Raw genomic sequence first — 18,895 nt, 5'->3', positions numbered from 1 at the left:
GACACCACATCTAGTTTTGGCCAGATACATCCCACCCAAATCATTTGCAGTGGTGAAGATCAGCCATTGCCATGCCTCATACTCTTATTATGCCACAGTCATCTCAGTTTGAGTAGTCAACATTCAAGAGACAACAGGGAAGGAGGGAACAGACAAGGAAACTAAACACTGCACTGGTAGCAAATTTAACTGCTTGGTCGAAGGAGCTTTCTGCTTCTCTTGAGCAACGTACTGGTAATAGATGGAAGTATTAGGATTCTGTTTTTCAAAGTGCTCCTTAAACCATGGAAGAAAAGAGAACAATTACCGTTCGTGTGAAGCCTTTTTCTGTTGGAGACTGGCCAATGGTGATTTTCCTAAGGAACCTGTCATTGGTATCCAGCACTGCAAGGAATGCACAGAGAAAGATGAGAAGTCAGGTTGCAAGTCCTAAGTCACGTCTATGCTCTATTACAAACACTCAGCTAGATCACCTACCGAGAGAGGATGGCAGTCTGAGACACCATCCTCTCCTAAAGGATGGCAGGTGCTACTCAATTTTGGGGAAGAATCACACTGAATGTAAAGATGCTCAGTCACACGCAGACCTTGCACTGTGTCCAGACTTTACCTCCCTCTGAGTGTATTAACCACAAGTGCAAAGCCTTTCTGAAAAAGCACAGCTGCTAATATTATACCAATTGCTTTTTTAACCATCATTAGTCACTGTGAAATCAGGAAATTATTACAAAAAGAAATCAAATTATCATTTCATAAGTGATAAAATAGTCAGATTCTACCACTTGGTGAGAATAGTTGCACACAGCCCCATTAACTCAAATCACCTTGGCAATACAGACTATCAAATACTGGCTTAAATTTATTGTTTCTTATTATCTGCTTGAAACATTCTAAGTATTCTACCAAACATTTCCCATGAGGCAGGACTACTTCAGCCTCATTACAGGTTATGAAGCAAGTTTTGGAGAATACATTTCACATTGTATTTTAAGGAAAAAAAAAAAGCAATGCTCTTGAGGTCTAAAGCAGAAGAAACAAAAAAGAAGTCCATATTTCAAAATTCTTTTGCTAGTGAAATATTAAATCTGCCAGAATAGAGATTGATGTTACTTTCAGGTATCTTTAAAAACCTAGTGAAAATCTGGCCTTTATTTACTGTCAGTCCCCAACCGAGCAAGTGGTAAGATTAAAAGAGAGTTTAATCCCACCACAGAACTCTCTCCTTGCTCAGAGGGCTTTCTCAGTCAGGTAAAAAGGCTGTTGGCTACAGCTGCCAAACTCAACTCTCTGGGTGACTGACAAATCCAGAAATACAAACTGGCACCAATCAATGAAGTCTTAATCTCTGTGAATTCAGAGCAGATCCGAGCCCCTACAATCGACCTTTTACAAACAGGATCCCAGCTGCAGGCACCTATCCTACCAAACAGCCAGCTCTGCCCTTTTTCCCAGGAAACACAGTTCCTGCTGCATTTGAAAACCTCTCTTTTGACATATGTTTTATTAATAATTATTTGGTTTAATGGCTCTTGTACCTCTTTGCCATGTTATGGTCCCTGGGTCAATGTCCAGTCTCACAAATAAGTTCACTTCTTCCTTTGTCAAAGCCGTAGGATCAGTTTTGTTAATGCCCAATTTCTATGGGAGGAAAGGACAAGAAAAAAGGTGTAATGAAAGGATTCACAGAAAACAAACCCCTCAACCTTTCAGTAGAGCAATGAGCCTTCAGCAGCACCATCTGCATATTGAGCAATAAGGAGGAGCTGCCTTTTTAGTGCCTCTTCCCCTGAACTCCACAAGATGATCTGTATCAGCATCTGGAAGCTGAGCTTGCTGATGGACAGCTAGTTAAGGGCAAGGTAGATAGAGCTTCTGAGGGTAGGCTTTCACCAAGCTTTGTGCAAGGCATCTACAGAAAGAGTAAGAGAGTGAGCTTCACAGTTCCTCCCCTGCCCTGTTCTAATCATCAACCTCATGTGCTTCCAGCCATTTCTCACTCCTTTGCCTGGGGTCACTGCACACAGCCACATGTATTTAAACACACTGCCTCCTGCATGCTGGTTAAGCAGCACAAAGGAAGAATTAAACAACTCAAGGCTGGCATCCCAGAAAGCTGATCTTGAACATACTGAGAGGATGGGCAGTTTGCCAAGTTGCTTAATTGAGAGAAGAATTATCTCAAGAAGCCTGACACAAGCGTGAGCTTTGCAACGAGGAGAACAGTTCCGTTGATTTATGAACCAGCAAGATTTGTGTAATTAACTACACAGTTAAGTTGTATTTTTCTCCTGAAGAACAGCAATAAGAAGAAAGTCTGTTCTCTTCCTCCTCAAGCACATTATTTAGAAAACTAAACAACAAAAACAACAAAGAAGACAGAATCTTCTTTGGAGCATTAGCATCCCGTCCACATCTCAACATTTAATAACCAGAGAGTGGTTAGGGTAGGGTTCCCTCAGCAGTCTGTCAGGAACACTAAGCAATATGACACAGAGAGGTTCTTTGCTCAGCAGTGGAAGCAAATCACATGTTCTCTAATGGTTGAGACATTATAGCCAATTAATAAATCAAGAGTTTTAGCTTCCTACGTAGTCTGACTATTACTCCTGACTTCCCAACAGGCAACTGAGCCACCCTGAATACTGTACAGCTTTCTACTTTGAATGAATTTATCAAGTCCCAGGCTGTTTTCCTAGCCAGAAGGTCTAAACCCAGTGCTGAGCAAATGATTCCTCTGTTTATCCTCATTTTTGCAGGAATCAGACATGTGAGTTGGAGGATCAGAGGATCTGTGGGCGGCTCAGGGGTTGCTGCTCAGTAACAGGGCTACTTGTCTAACTGGGAAATCTTCACAGGGGAGAGGAGGAGTGGGTAATGTAGGAGACAGGTATTTTTTTCTATTGTCCTGTTTTCTCAATCTGGATAAGACAAAAAATTCTCTGTGTTCTCCTTCTGCTCAATTTTATACATTCCCTTTCTTTGTGTTGGATTATTGATCTAGCTGTCACATGGGAACTCTTCATCTCTAGCTGTAACTGGATGTAAAGTAGAGAGACTGGTTCTGGTCCTTTCTTAAACTCCATCAAGGACACTGAATTGACACTACCAGTAAAGAGCACTAATCCCTTTATCTCTTCCAACGGTGTTACTCATAGCATATACTATAAAGAGGGTTACATTTATGATTCTTCCCCTTAGGGTTGCATTTCACTGTTTTCTGTGCTGCAAGAAGCATAGAAGGTTTCACATTTTATGTAAAAAAACAAATACCATCAGAATGACCCAGATGACAACACAAGTGCTTCAGTAACATAGCTCTGCCTACGTAAAGGATGAGTAAATGGAACAGGATGAGAAACCAACACGAAACCAGCAAACCTACCTGTAACCTTCGGATCTGAATGTCTGAGAACTTCCTAACACCACTGATAGAAGGCACCAAACGATTGTAGAGAGCCTTGCAGAATGAAACAGGTAGTTAATTAGCACTGCTGGCACACCCAAAAAGTCTTTGGCAAAGTGAGCTGGGCTCAAACACATTGTAAGAAAGGACTGTACCTGGTCAGTCTGTGTTAGCTCATGGAACATACGTGCGTCAATAGCAGCAGCCACCAGGTTGTTGGCTGCAGTGATAGCATGGATGTCACCCGTGAGGTGAAGGTTAAACTAGAGGAGAGAAAACATATCAGTTACCTCATCTTGCTGCAATTTTCATTTATTTCAATTCATCGTAGACAGATGGAAAGAGAAGTATTAATAGCCATGTTAAAGTGGGTGAGGGTGGAGGGGGAGAGATTGCTCAGCGCAGTACAGGGAAGAGAGGAAAGAATTTCTCTCAAACAGAAAAATGCCTCCCCCACATTTATGTCATTTTACAAACTTCCAGAACGAAGCTTCCAAATAAAAAGTTTGGGTTTTTCTTTTTTTTTTTTTAATGAGAACAGTTATCACAGGCTTCTTGACACCTCAGAAGATCACTGTATGGCACATCTGCATCGCTCCTCCTTCACCTTCCTTCTGACCCACTCTCATCTGCACAACAGGTTTCACATGCACATTAGCTGCAGCTGCTGCTGCTCCCACAAAGATGCCTGAGCTAAAGTGAAACTACCAACCTCGTGTAGTGCTAGCAGTAGAGCTGTGGTTGCAGAGAGCTCTGCATAACCTAACCACTCACGCACACGGTATCGTAGGCAGGACTTGTAGGCCGTGTACTACACAGTGACACTGCTAGTAGCTCTCTGGGTTCTGTCTCATTAAAAGAGTTGGAGTGGGTTTGTCTGCGTGAGTTATGTGGCTGCACTGTAGCTATACTCACAAATGGCTTGGGGTGAATAGCTTAGGTGACACCTGCACAACAGCAGGGGAGTAAGAAGTGTGGTTAGAACGATCTTTTTCCTCTGTTGCAGAGCAGCGAAGGAGGAAGATGAAAAGGGGGCACTAAAAAGGGTGATATGACAGAAGACCTCACAATACCATTTTATCAAAGCCTTGTTACTCGTGGTCTCAAAAACCAGATAGTTAAGAGCAGAATTCAGCTAGTCACATGCTGATCACAAATCCTAATTAGTAAATGCTAGTTGTTGTCTCATTCTACACACATGAAACAAGAAGCAACCATTACTACCTTGGTTCTGCAGTATGAACTCAAAGTTTTTCACTTGCTTATCTTTTCCTAGGATGAAAGCTGCATGCAGAAATATTAAACGACGTACCAAGGTCATTACTGAAACTAGTGAGCCCAGATACTTCAGTTTTACACGACATGCATCGAATAAGACATCCCTGGAAAATTAGGTGTGTTTATACCACATGAGTCTTACTTAAACCAAGTCCCTTCAGCCAGGTTGGTTCCAAGAATGGGGCTGTTTCCCACTGCTACACACTGTCAAGAGTTTTGGCTTCTCTGATTAAAACTTCCAAAGAGAAGAACATTATTTTTCCTGTCACATCTCTCATTCACACGTGTTCTTGGCATCTGACTCAATCAATATTCTGCCTCATTAACATTTTTTTATCTTTTATGGGTTTGCTGCATCAATTGGAACAAACGGCCCTTTTGATCCTTTCTACTTTTCTTCCCAAAATTGCCCTGTGTCAATCTACAGAGCACGAGACAAAGGGAGAATTGTACTGACAATTACTTTGAGAGTTGAAAGAAGCGTGAGAGCAGGTGCTACACGTGCCTTTCAATTCCCTGCCCCCAGACCCAGGATTTCACTAGTTGCCAAGTCACATTAGAATCATGCTGCAGTGCCAGTCTCCCACAGGCATTACTGATTTCCAACTTCCCTTTTCCCACTTTATGTTAGTAACCTAAAACCCAAGTACAACAAAAGTAGCTCACAGAAAGAGTTGGTGACAACCACTGCTCACAGAACTACTTAATATGCTTCCAAAACGTATTAAGTCATTATTATCTTCATTTCAGTCCTGGGAAAAAGAGGCACAGGACGTACTTTGCTCAAGGGTACACAGCAACTCAAAGCAGAGTAGGGGAGGGAAGAGAGGAACTGGAAATTCCCAGTTCTATGAAGTTCCCTGATCATGCAGACACCTCTCTGGAACAAGCAAAGATGATGTGTTGGTTTTTTTCCCTAAAAAACTCCAACAAACTTTATTGAAATCAATCACCCACTTCTCAGGAACAAAAATATTCTAAGTTATCTGACTGCAGTATCTCTTCAAGGTCTGCAGGCTACATGTGCAATGAGGCATTGTATAAAGAATTACCTCGTCCATGGGGATAACTTGACAATAGCCACCACCTGCAGCTCCACCTACAGAGAGACAATAGTCAAATCATGCACATAAAGGTCTCCCTAGCCCAGAGTAGTATTACATGTATTTGCTTCAGGGCTTTAAGAAGGCGGCTTCTATCGAGCAGCTTAATTTAAATCCCAGCACAGTACTTGACAACACTGAAGAACTTAAAATTCCATTTCTTTTAAGAGAGAAAAACCTTGGGTAAGTGGGAATTATGTAAAGTTACAATGCAGCAGGAAAAAAATAATCTCTGAAGGCCATCTTTCCCCATTTAGTCCAATTGCAAGCAACAGAACAGCTCACACCTTTTATACCAAAGGTTGGCCCCTGGGAAGGCTGCCGAACACAGGCAAAGACATTCTGGTGAAGGTGTGCTCCTAAGGCTTGAGCAAGACCGACAGTGGTGGTGCTCTTCCCCTCTCCCAGGGGAGTAGGAGTTATCCTGTGGTGAAAAAGCAGAACAGACACAACTAAACCCTTGCAGTGGGTGACACTGAAAACACAAGGCTTTAACAGTCACGAGGTGATTGCAGTTTAAGCCAAATCAAGTTCCGGATTCTCAGACTTCAGCTAATCCCCATCAGTTCAAAACTGGAATGAGACTGGCAAATTATCACATACCTGCCAAAGACCTCCCTCTGAAACAACTTGCTAGTTACTGCTGAAGGCAGTCTACTACATTAGGAGAACTTTGGCTATGATATAGTCTGCCCTTTATAACTCTGACCTGCAGGCCAGACCAATTCATCTCCAGAAGAGAAACATTAAACTCTATTCCCACTCTTTGCCACAAGAGATGAATCTATTTCCTAAACCACTATGTTTTCCCAGTGTGATTTAGTAGTCCCCAGTGCACCCTATACAGCCACCATACCAAAACACAAGACAATGAGAAGTCATGCTAGTCAACTTTATGTTTTTTTCACCTTGCCATCACATTAAGTGATGCCTCAGTTAAGGAAATACCTACCCAGTAACAACAACGTATTTGCCATCTGGCTGGTTCTTCAGTCGTTTCAGAGCTGAAAGATGGACCTTGGCTTTAGTTTGGCCATAGAGCTCCACCTCATCAGGCAGCAGGCCAACTTCCTCTGCAACTTGATCAATGGGCTTGGGTGTGCAAGACTGTGATATTTCAATGTCACTTAAAAGAGAGCAAGGTCAATTTGTGAGTCAAAGACTTCTCACAAGTTCCCTGCTTCTGGACAGTATAAACTACAAACAGCTAATCTGTATTTCAAAGAGTAAACTTTAACCCCTTCTAGTTAAATTAATCTCACCAATATTTGCTACATTAGAATAGACACATTCTCAGAGTTACTTTTATTTAAAAAAAACAAAACACCACCAATAAAGAAACCCAACAACAAAACACACCAACTCTCCCCCACCCCTCCTACTCTGAGAATGCCATTTTGTAGGCAATGAGTTATGCTTCCTTATGGCATTTTGTACATTTCCACCTGTTCCTCGGGGACTTGACACCAACAACTCCTACTTCAAGATGCTAAGTTTTTGCCATATGAGACTGAAAACTTTCCAATACACAAGTGTCTCACTATTTGCCATATCAGAAGCTATCTAGCTGGCCTAAAGAGTCTGTGGAAGTCCATGTTTACATCTATTATCAGGATGATACAAGTGTACACCTCAACATATGTCACAGCAAGGTTAGTTCTGCTCCCATAGGAAGGCCTCAGAGTCCTTTCTCTCTAACTCTCTGAACTTCAATGCCAACTAAAGTCTACATACGTGTATTCCCTGTATTATGCAATTCTTGGGAACAGAAGTGAATACCATACTGCATGAATACTGCTTCATTTGAAAGCATTACCTTGGAACAGGCACCTTGAGGGTAAGCTGGTTGTATTGGATGTTCCATTTTCCAGGCTGGAATTTCTCCAGAAAACGCTGTGCACTTTCCACTGTGCTCTATAAAATGAGTGTGAGAATGCATTATAGCAACCAGGACTGTATGAACCATGCTGGTTAACAAAGAGAATAAGAAAGGTTTGCCCTCCCATGTCTCAGTTTGGGATTATCACAAAGTGCTTTAGGGAATTTTCTAGCAATCCAAAATGAGATTCTGCTCCTAGTTTTCTTAAGAAGAAAAAACCCCACCACATCCATCTACTTATGTATCTTCCAGTGTGCTGGTTTTTTTGGGGGGGTGTTCTGTGCCAGTAGAGATTTTTAAGCAAAGTAGGAAATAAAAGGAGCTAGCTAACCATAGAATGGTAGGGGTTGGAAGGGACCTTTAGAGATCATCTGGTCCAAACCCCCCTACAGAAGCAGGTCTACCTAGACCAGGTTGCATAGGAATGTGGCTTATACAGTTACTGTTCTCTCTTTCATTCAGTTGTCTTACAGACAGTTTTGGAATTACAGCCAAAGCATTTTATGACAAGCTTGTTTATCACTGCTTAAAAAGAGATCACACTCAAAAAACACTAAAACGAAACCAAAAAAACAAACTCAACCCAAAAAACCTCTCTCCTAACATTTCCTTGGGGTTCATCATCATCTTCAGTTAACTGAACACAAAGCTGGAAATCCTAACTGGATCTCTGTAAGAGCAAGAAGGAAGTAGCAGTTGCTTTGGTAATGGGCTGAATGGTCAACAGCAACAGATCCCAAAAGGCAACGTATAGCAGATGACCATCAGTCTCACAGTTTACCCACATACCTGCATTAACATGGCCACAGTCATAGGCCCAACGCCACCAGGAACTGGGGTGATGTAGGAAGCTTTTTCCCTCGCTGTACTGTATACCACATCTCCCACAACTCTTTTGCCACTGGCCTTTGTGCTGTCTGAGGATTTAAGGAAAATTAAGTTGTACATCATGTTTCACCAAAATGACACAAGAGGCAGCACTGACTGAAGCTAGAGGTGTTCTCCTCTGCTGGAGTAGAGTACAAAAAAGGAGTACTCAGGAAGCTGTAAAGAAAGATAAAAAGGTAAAACAATGTCACATCATGAGGCTGCTACCATACTTCACTCAGAGTGTAGCTCATTCAGTATATCGCAGAATGAGAGGGGTTGGAAGGGACCTTTAGAGATCATCCTGTCCAATCCCCCTGCTAAAGCAGGTTCACCTTGATCAAGCGGCACAGGAACATGATCACGTGGGTTTGGAAACCTTCAGAGAAGAAGCCTCCACACCCTCCCTGGGCAGCCTGGGCCAGGGCTCCCTCACCTCAACAGCAAACGAAGTTTTTCCTCATGTTCCAGTGGAATCTCCTGTGTTCCAGCTTGTGCCCATTACCCCTTGTCCTGTCACTGGACACTACAGAACGAAGACTGGTCCCATTCCCTCAACATCTGCCCTTTAGGTATTGATAAGTGCTCATGAAGTTCTCTGTCCCTCTTTGAGCTGGAGAGCCCAGAACTGGACACACTAGCCCATTAAACTTCATTTATCCTCAGTCAGCTAGATCTCCCTTTCCTGCAGGATGTGTGTATTTACCCAGGGGCATATGGCCCTCAGGGCAGTCTGAAGATGACTCCAAAACACACAGGTTAACCAAAGCACAGACCAAATCTTACATCTGTGCAATAATAAAATACAAATGGGACATATAATGGAGACATTATCTGAACCATGCTCCCACAGCTCCTGCTGTAGTGCTCTGAAGGATTAGTACAGCTTCCAATCTGAAGGAGATATAAACCAATGGTCTAGAAGTGAGAAGAATGGCTGACTTGTTCCAAAAGCCCAGGTTTACATTTGTTTTGCTGCATTTTGGAGGACATCTAAGCCTTACTATTGAATATAATCACCTCCAGTTACAGAAACTGAAGGTGGAAAGCGCTGAGCTTTTCAGTTACTCATTGCTTCTCTAATGATGGACTGGCAAATAACACAGTTCAGAGAGATCAGAGTCTGGTCAAAACAAACCTCATCAGTGACTTAAGAGAGTAAGAATAATCTCCTTTCTCTCTGGCAAAAAAAAAAAAGCAAACCCACAACCTTGCTGTATTCTGCTGCACTATATGACCTGACAATTTAGAAGCAGATACATCACTTCTTTTCCAGTGGTGACCTTCATGCTCCCCCATAAAGAGAGAAAGAGACAAAATGCATTAGGAAAATCGGCACAGTCACCTAAGGAACTCAGGAACTATAGATACAGAATATAAAAAACCAGAAAAATTAAGTTTCTCCTGAGTGGCAGATCCTCATTTCAGATATGAGGACTTCTGAGATCCTTTAAACAGTTTAAAAAACTTGTAGATAAAGATTTTTAACATTGTTACATTGAAATATTACATTGCACACAATAACTGTATGTTTGAACAGAGCAAAATCAATAGCTTTAACATACATTTGGTGAGGGGGAGGAATGGAAGAGAAACCAAACTCCTAAACAGCTGATTATGTTCAAACCAAAGAAGGAACAAAAGCTGCTCCTGCCAACGCTAATTTTTAGCTGCATTGTTGCTGGCAATTAGAAGCTTGGATGTTTTGTTCTGTTTGTGTTTTAAGCAACATTTCTTCTCCCTAAAGTTCAAAGCTTGAAAAACGTCACAGCTGTTAAACAATGTTTCTACAGCCACTGTTAGCTTTGCTGCCTGAACTGCAAACCAGTCTGGCCTTCCAGCTTAGAGACAGTTTAATTAGGGTTGCAAAAGGCAAATAAGATAATCACATCTTCTTCAGGGATGCCAAACAGGCTTACCAGCCACCGTGGCCAGGAAGACTCCAGGTCCAAGAATGAAGAAAACAAGTTAGGAATTAGGCACTGCAAACACAAACAGCCTAATCTGTTACACCAACACAGGGATAAGCAGAAGCCAAAACCAATCTCCAGTGCCTGCATCTGCACCTCAGGCTGAGCACTGCAGAGCACAACCTAAGAGCTACTCAATTACCTTTAAACCAGTTTTTTGAAGGGAAGCTCACACACAACACTTTCCACCTCTCCCCATAATTTCACCTTCATCACCCCACTCTTAACAAACTCAAATTCATTACAGAGAGTATCAGTGATACTACCACCATTCCCAGTGCCTATGTTTTCTATGGTCCTCCCACTGCAACTCTCATCTACACTTAGGAAACATCTAGCTGGGTGCATTTACAAGCTATATTAAGATGTATGGCAACTGTGTGGTTTCTTCCCCTGTCACCTTCAAAGCACTATCCCAGCTACCAGCAATATTCTATCTGTGTAGTGATGTAGCTGGAGAGGCAGGCAAACTAGCTGCCATTCTTTCTGTAACATTGCATTTCCCACTATTCTGGCACTCATTTCCCAAAAGATTAATGTGAAAACTTTTCCACAAGCTATCAGAAGGGAAGAAAGAGGCAGGAAAAGTCAGCATCTCCAGAAAAAAAACACAGAAAACCCTAAAATTCTGTGGCACTTAACCTTTTGAAATCTGCCCATTTCCATAGTACTCTATCCAACCCTGATTACCCCAGTCTCATAATGCCAGGAAGCATTACTGCCCTGTAACACCAACTAGGTTGGCTGTACAAGAAGCTCAGATCTCTGTGTACTGCCTGAGACAGACTTAATTGCAATGAAACAGGGATGTGTCCTCAGACAAGCAGTTCACATCAAGTGTGAAAAAAGCTCTTACCATCCTATGTCAGAAACACAATGGTAGTTTTATTTGCAGTGTGTTAAGTAGGAGAGACTCCAAGTCATTCTGTTTCATGCAAATCAGCAGTGACCCTGTGGGTTTTGGCAAATGGCCCAACTTTGAGTAGCTTGGCACAAATACATCAAGCAACAAACAGCAACAGCAGATGACTTTTCAATTTTAATTAGGCAGGGGACTCATGTTTTTAAATGCAACTCAGTGTCATCTTTGAGGAACAAGACTGCTGAACATAAATTTCTTTACATTCCACTAAATAATGGCAACAAAATGACTGATTAATTATGAAAACTATCTTTTAAAAGCCTTGTGGGTGTAGCAAAGAGATAGTTGGATGGTGACTAATTTTCTGTATCATTCAATATCTGCAATTTGGATTTAAAATGAGATGAAAACAGAAGTTGCCAGACTGTCTGTTCCTCCTTTATAGGGAATGAATAGTTAAGTGAAACCCTACCCTAAAATGCATTCTGTTCAAGTACTTTATTCCATGCCAGAGTCACTGTCACCAATACTCTTCCAAAAGCTGCTTTGTTTCAAGAAAACAGCCACTCAAGACTGAGAGGTTAATAATGTCACCCAACAAATTCACAGCTACTTTAAGAGCCTGCTTGCCATTTCTGTATTGCAAACAGAACAGCTTAATTAGATCAGACTGCAATGTAATGACAGCAAAGTGCATGCTCAAAAGTGACAACAACGGCAAGACTTCACTATGTAGCTGTGGCAAACTACATGGATGTCCTGTTGTAATATCTCTTAAGCCTCCTCTTTCCTCTAGTCATCATCAGCCCTGCTGAAGGCAGAAATAAAACTGCCACTGATCTGCTTTAGGACAATAATTCAGGTCAATTTTTCTTTCATCCTGGCATCTTCAGAGGTTGCCATCATTATCTAAGGCAGACTTATAAGAGAAAGAAGTCCTAATTGACTAGAAACACCGAGGAAACAGTATCCAGTTCTTACTTAGCAACTGCCATTTACATACAAATAAACACCTCCCTACTCTTTATACTTTACCCACGCACCTGGCACATGGTTAATTCCACAGTCTATTACGATTGCACCAGGTTTGATCCATTCACCTTTCACCACTTCAGCTTTGCCTGCTGCAACCACCAGGATATCAGCTTTGCCAACCTACAAAACAAGCCAAACGAACATCTCAGTATCACACTGGTAGTGGAAAAAATGCAATTTAGATAAGCTTCAACTGCAGGGAAACTGTGTGCTCACTCATTGCCATTGGAGGGATGGAAGGGCACCATCAGCAGTTAAAGGTAGCTTACAGCTCCTTGGCAAGCACAAATTCCTGCAGCCAGAAATGATTTTCACACTCCTACCCCTGAACTGTTGCTAGTCAACACTTCACAACCTCCTTTGAACTCCTCCATGATTCCCAAGTGGATCACAGAGATTACTTTTGGATAAAAATTAAAGCCTTCTGTATATTCTTATCTTCCTCCCTTCAAATTCAGCTGCTCTTTTCCATGCTGGAAATATAGCCAGCACTCATCAGATAGCAGCCAAGAACAACCTTTGCACAGAACTCTCTTGTGGCAGCACTGCCATGTGGTTTTTAAGTCCAGGACTGTACAACATGCAACTCCAGTGAAAGTTGACTGTAATTCAGCACTAATACTTGTAAAATTTCACAGATCTGGCCACAAAGGTGGTCCTAGACATTCTGACTAGAGCTCATTATCAGTTCTTGCACTGCTTCATTCATACTTGCTTAAGAAGCTGCTATCCCACGGATTGTTGTCTTTTAATCTTCAAGAGAGACAAACTATTTCTAAGACTTCATTAAGAATTAACACTTCATTTGTTAATCAATCTAACGACAGTCTTATTGAACAGCAACTTAACATCATGAAGCACTGCAGTGTTTTTGATCTTCTTTGTGAGATATATTCAAACACACCTACCCTCTTTTCAGCTTTAATACTTGCCTACAGAGCCTGGCAGTGACGGTTGCTCTACAAAATCCAAGTAGGTGGCAGCACAGCAACACACTATTTCTGTCACTCTAATTGCTAAAGAGGAAAGTGGTACCAACTTCCAGTCACAGAAAATAGATTGGGAAAAAAATCCAAACTGGAAAAAAGATTTAGTCTAGCATTTCCCAGACATTCAAGCCAAAGATCAGTCGGCCTTTTGGGAAAAAAAATATGAATATATGCTGTCTTGCAGGCCGCTACTTGGAGATTAGGAAGAGATTATTAAATTCTCAGTATCTGCCCAAAGAAAACAAAACTAGTAACTTCATTGTTGTAATTAAAATCCTCTAATTAACAGCCAAAAATTATCAGGATCCTTCCAGCAGAACTATTTATACAATCATCCAATGAACAGGACTTGAAAACTGTTTCAGATGAAGGACAACCCAGAAGGACAACTTAAGAGTAGCAATACACCGAGTAGCATCATACAGCAGGCAACACTGGCTGGCAGCAGATACATCCATCCTCATGCATCTATCCTGTTCCTTACCTCCTCAGCCAGTGTGGTAGTCTTTGAATGGCAAGTGGTTACTGTAGCATGGTTCCAGAGCAGCAGGTCATGCATGGGAGCACCGACGATCTTGCTGCGACCAATCACTACAGCTCTTTTCCCTGCAACCTGGACACCTGCAGCACACAACGTTGGGAGAAAGTGAGAATAGGTCACTGTGCATTCCAGTACAAACTAACTCCACCACCTCTGGAGTCTTTTGGTTGGTTTAAGTTGGCTCTGGTACTCTAGGAAGCTATTTTTATCCTGGGTTGTGTGTGACAGGGAACTGGAGTCGGGAAGGAGGAAGGAACACTATAACTAGTTCTTTTCCCATCTGAAAAAGCAGAGATGAGATGTGGCATCTCAACAAAAGTCTTGCAAGGTGTGCAATTTCTCCTCTTGTTGAAGGAGAAATCTGCACTCATGAACAATGGATGGAACCACCTTACCTGTCTGCCTGATCAGTTCCATGCATCCTTTTGGTGTACAGGGAATAAAGCAGTCTGCAAGGTCCCCTCTAGAGAGTTTCCCAGCGTTGATGCTACTTAAGCTGTATTTTGAAAGAATAAAAGGCCAAATAAGACTTCACCCTTCACATTCACTATTCAAAAGAAAAGTTTCTTTCTGCAGCAGCTGTCATGCTACCCATGGGGGAGATTAGTTCATAGAATCATAGAATGGTAGGGGTTGGAAGGAACCTTTAGAGATCATCTAGTCCAACCCTCCTGCAGAAGCAGGATCACCTAGATCAGGTCACATAGCAACATGTCCAGGCAGGTCTTGAAGACCTCCAAGGAAGGAGACTCCACAAGCCCTCTGGGCAGCCTGTGCCAGGGGTCCCTCACCTCACAGTAAAATAGTTTTTTCTTATATTTAAGTGGAATTTTTTGTGTTCCAGCTTTGTCCCATCACCCCTTGTCCTGTTGCTGGCTACTATAGAAAAAAGGGATGTTCCAACCTCCTGACACCCACCCTTTAGATATTTATAAATGTTCATAAGATCTCTGTAGTTTACCCATCTACATCCTTCTCAGGTGCAACAGCATTGGTTATTTTTTCTGTATTGATGGGCTTATCAGAGTCCAGTGGCAGCTGCACTATAAAGCCATGAACAGCAGGGTCTTTATTCAAAGAGGCAATGCACTTGAGGACCTACAACAAGAAAAAGACCAAAAACCCAATGGCTGATAAGTTGAAAGATGACTGATGCAAAGAAAAAAATAGCACAGTCCTATCTAGATGAAACAGACACACACAATATATTTAGTTCTTCCACGCAAGAGTATAAGTGACTCATTCTAGAAAAACGGACCTGTTAACATCTTTAAATTTTACATTGTGGTGGTTTAGTTTTCCTTTAAAAATCATTTAAAAACCCCACCTCAGCAGGTTCCAATTCTTTTTTCATGAGGTAATATCAGTCCTTTTTCTTTTTTTTTTTTTTTTAATAAAAGGACAGGGCAAATATAAGTTGACCTCAAAACCAAAATGATGTCTTGGCTATATTACTTACCTCAGATTCTGTTGCTATGTTTGGCAGTTTTATGTGATTGGCACTGATCCCAATCTGCAAATGAGAATACCAACAAACCATTTGATTTCTGAACTGACATCAGAGATTGATCTGGTTATTCTCTCAGCCCAGCCACAGCTACATTCTGTCATATCTCCCAGGTCTATCTCCTGTTCTCGTGGCTGCACTCCTACGATGTGGAAATAGCATCAATGAAAGAAGAAGAAATATTAGTGCTTTGCCTACTTAGATTGGTCCACACTTCAGCTATCCTAATCACCTTTTGATGTGAACAACATCATCTTGACATAACAGCTTGTCCGCTTGACGTGCCAGCAGAGAAGATGCCAGGTATCACCTGTGGAAACAGGGACTCATCCTATATTGTCAGCCTTGCTGTAGCATGTAATGTACCTCTTGGTGAGAAATGCAAGGTAACTACAGGTAGAAGACATTCAGGCAAGGAAAGTCCACAGCCACAGGTCAGGAAAGATGAGAGCACTAGCACTTTAGACACATGTAATCTAGGAGATGACCACACAATACATGGCGCCAGCCCATGCTGTTGCACCCTCTTAGGCTCTCAGGTTACACACCTAAATTGTTCCCTTACAACAAAGAATTCAGGACAATATTGGTTTCCCCAGTATTGGCAAAGCTTAGACAAAATTATTTTGATTTGCACCTGGTTTTTACATATACAGATTTGACCTGATGGGTAAAAAGAAAAACTTAAGAGTTTGGGCATTACCTCAGCAGCAGCCTTCAGCTTCATATTAATGTAGAGGTTCGAATCATCTCGATTTCCAACCTAAGGTTGAAAAGACAGTTGAGTCACACTGTAGAGACCCAGTCACAGGTTGAGATGGGCTTAACCTTTAGCTTCCTTTGAGTTACACTAAGGAAGCAGAGGGTATTCCTGAATAAAACACATTGATAGAGGCTAGAAGTAGCCAGACCTAATAGGAAAGCGTTCTTTCAAGTAAGAGGCAGCTAAAGACAAATCATCTGATCTCCAGGACAAGCACTATTTACACCTGTAGATAAAAAAACCTTGGAAACGCAGTGCTCTGCAAAGCAGAAAATACCACCTGCTGTCTCAGAGAAAGTTAAATCTCTAGCTAATTAACATGATCAGCAGGTGCTGATAACATCCAATTATCTGATTAAGGCTTTCAGAAAAGTTGGGCCTCTGATACCCAGGAATCTTAATTTTATGCACATACATGTGCCTTGATGTAGAGATTTCCTCTACTGCTGCTTTGTGGCTGGAGAACTTTCCTGCTAAAGAAAAGCGAGCAGAACAAGAACAAAGTGATGCACAAAGAGAAAGCAGCACATGGAACAAATGCCTGTAGCTTTTGGCAGTATTGGGTGATTACAGCACAACTCTACTTCAGCAGAATGCTTGCAACAGCCAGTATGTTTTGTTAAAGGGAGTACTTGTAATAATAAGAAATATGACAGACAAATAAGGAAAAGCTGATAAGCAAACTCCTGCTTTTTTTCCTCCACAAGCATTTCTGTGTGGACTCTAGCACTCCCACTTCTGACAAGACATCATATCCAGCAAGGAGATTTTGTTCCATATCCTGCACTTGACGTCTTCTTGGCTAAATGTGGTTTTTGTTGGTTACCCCCAACCACTCTCCTTGTCTCTCCATGTTCTGATATAACAGCAAACAAAATCCCTTAATAAACACCCCATTCCAAAGATTTTTTGTACAAGCACACCTCTCAAAGCTCACAGGCTTTTGGGTTCACACAAATGCAGACAACTGGAATACAGTCTATAAGCACCGCTTTCTCTTAATAGGCAAGAAACCTGCCTTCATCACTTCACAAACATAATGCTCAAATAGAGAGCTGTAAGGGCTTCATGAAACAAAAAAACCCCAAGGAACCAACCCAAAAACCCCAACATGTTTCTGGGACCCAGTACTTAGGGACACCACAGAACTGTGTTACCATCCCACAGGAAACTGTTGTTCTGTTCCTTATGAAATGTTACCATTTGCAAGGCAGCTTGGATGAAACTCATCAGCACTGCAAAGCAACACAGCTTTTCTGTAGATGTCATTAAAGAAAACAATACCTGCAAAATTGCGAGTCCTGGTCTGAAGCCTGGAAACTTCTCTTTCATCTCAATAACTTGCTTTTTCAGTCTCTCTCTTACTTGTCTGGAAAGCGAAAAAAACCAACAAAACAAACCAAGGTAGAAGTTAATCAAGGGACTGAATTCTCATACGATAAGTCGGGGGTTGAAAAGATCACAACTAAGCAGACTGGTAAACAAGTACTTATATCTTGAGTATATTAAGTCCTAGCAATCTCCAAAGAAGATTAATGTCCATAAAACACACAGATACTTTGGAAGTTTCATTCAAACTTCTTGAAAAACATTTGTGGGGTTTTCTAGGTTTTTTTCTTGCAGTCCAGATTGTGCTTCTTTACCATCCTCTTCAGAGTCTCACAGGATAAACAAAAGCAAAAAAAGAGAGTACAAAATTCGGCATGGAAGCTCTTGGGATTTCAAGCTCTCTATCAAAAAATAAATCCTCTTTCTACATATGCCATACCAAATCTACCTGTCTTCCACAGGCACCAGTTAACACTGTCACATGTACTGTGCTGATAAAGGATGATGAAGCTGCAACTCTGGAAACTAGCTAAAGAAACAGGAGTTATACCTCTGGTACTTCCTTTCTACTTTCTGCCTGCTTAGCCTAACCCAGGCTGGGTAGGCTGCAGGCTTACCCTCACCCTCCTGCCTCCAGTCTGCTCCTGTGATTGCCAACCCACATGTAAGAAAATGCCCTCAATCCAAGAGCTTCCAAACAAGGCAAAGGTTTTTCCATGGCAGCAAGAAGGAGAATGGGAGGTAGCCAGAGGTGAAGCAGTGAGGAAAGTTAGCTAAGCCCTCAGGTCAGGTCAGCTCTTGGTGAAGACAAGTTTAAGGATACAATTATTAAACCAAAACTTGGAAATGGAAGCATGGGAGGATTCACTGATGAGTTAGTCTAGCTCAGACGTCAACTCATACCCAGTTTACTGTGCAATGTTTTTAGAGGTAATGAGTAGCCATCACCAATAAATCAGCCTCACTCAGCTCAAAAAACACTGTCACTAGTCTTGCATTTCTCTCTAATTTCTCAGTCACTGTCTGGCCTCATGTGTATGATCCTTCACTTGGGAAGGTGGTGAAGAGGTCCTGGTGGCAGGCCCAACATGCTCATTCAAAATTGATATTCTGCCAAAAGCCCAGGTGCAGCCTCAGCCCTGCTGCTCTGCCTCCTCACAACAGGCAGTCAGGATTCAGAGGGGACCGACCAGTCATCTAGTGGGCTCACAGCACTGGAAGGAGGCTGTAGCACTTCATTACAGATACAGGAGATGCTCAGAGGCCAATGTTAGGTGAGCAAAGCTCATGGAGCACTAGAGGCTTGACAGCTCTGTCCACCTCCACATAGTCTCCAGCTTGTGTCCTACTCACTATTCTCAGAGAGAAG

At 41.9% G+C, this 18,895-nt stretch overlaps 1 protein-coding gene across 1 annotated transcript in view; it reads right to left on the bottom strand.

Moving 5' to 3' along the window:
* MTHFD1 (methylenetetrahydrofolate dehydrogenase, cyclohydrolase and formyltetrahydrofolate synthetase 1) overlaps positions 1–18,895 on the bottom strand; it is a 42,013-nt gene that overhangs the window by 16,800 nt on the left and 6,318 nt on the right. The window contains exons 2-17 of the mRNA XM_061997818.1: positions 17,482–17,566; positions 16,138–16,197; positions 15,387–15,440; positions 14,889–15,025; positions 14,323–14,423; positions 13,871–14,007; positions 12,406–12,517; positions 8,453–8,580; positions 7,601–7,698; positions 6,737–6,910; positions 6,072–6,208; positions 5,734–5,780; positions 3,559–3,666; positions 3,383–3,457; positions 1,536–1,638; positions 308–384 (exon numbers count right to left, since the gene is read on the bottom strand). Of these exons, the coding sequence (XP_061853802.1) occupies positions 308–384; positions 1,536–1,638; positions 3,383–3,457; positions 3,559–3,666; positions 5,734–5,780; positions 6,072–6,208; positions 6,737–6,910; positions 7,601–7,698; positions 8,453–8,580; positions 12,406–12,517; positions 13,871–14,007; positions 14,323–14,423; positions 14,889–15,025; positions 15,387–15,440; positions 16,138–16,197; positions 17,482–17,566 (1,633 nt within the window). The remainder of the gene's footprint in view (positions 1–307; positions 385–1,535; positions 1,639–3,382; positions 3,458–3,558; positions 3,667–5,733; positions 5,781–6,071; positions 6,209–6,736; positions 6,911–7,600; positions 7,699–8,452; positions 8,581–12,405; positions 12,518–13,870; positions 14,008–14,322; positions 14,424–14,888; positions 15,026–15,386; positions 15,441–16,137; positions 16,198–17,481; positions 17,567–18,895) is intronic.

Source organism: Colius striatus, chromosome 6, assembly GCF_028858725.1.
Source record: "Colius striatus isolate bColStr4 chromosome 6, bColStr4.1.hap1, whole genome shotgun sequence".
Taxonomy (NCBI): domain Eukaryota; kingdom Metazoa; phylum Chordata; class Aves; order Coliiformes; family Coliidae; genus Colius; species Colius striatus.
This window is presented reverse-complemented; position numbering and strand designations above follow the sequence as displayed.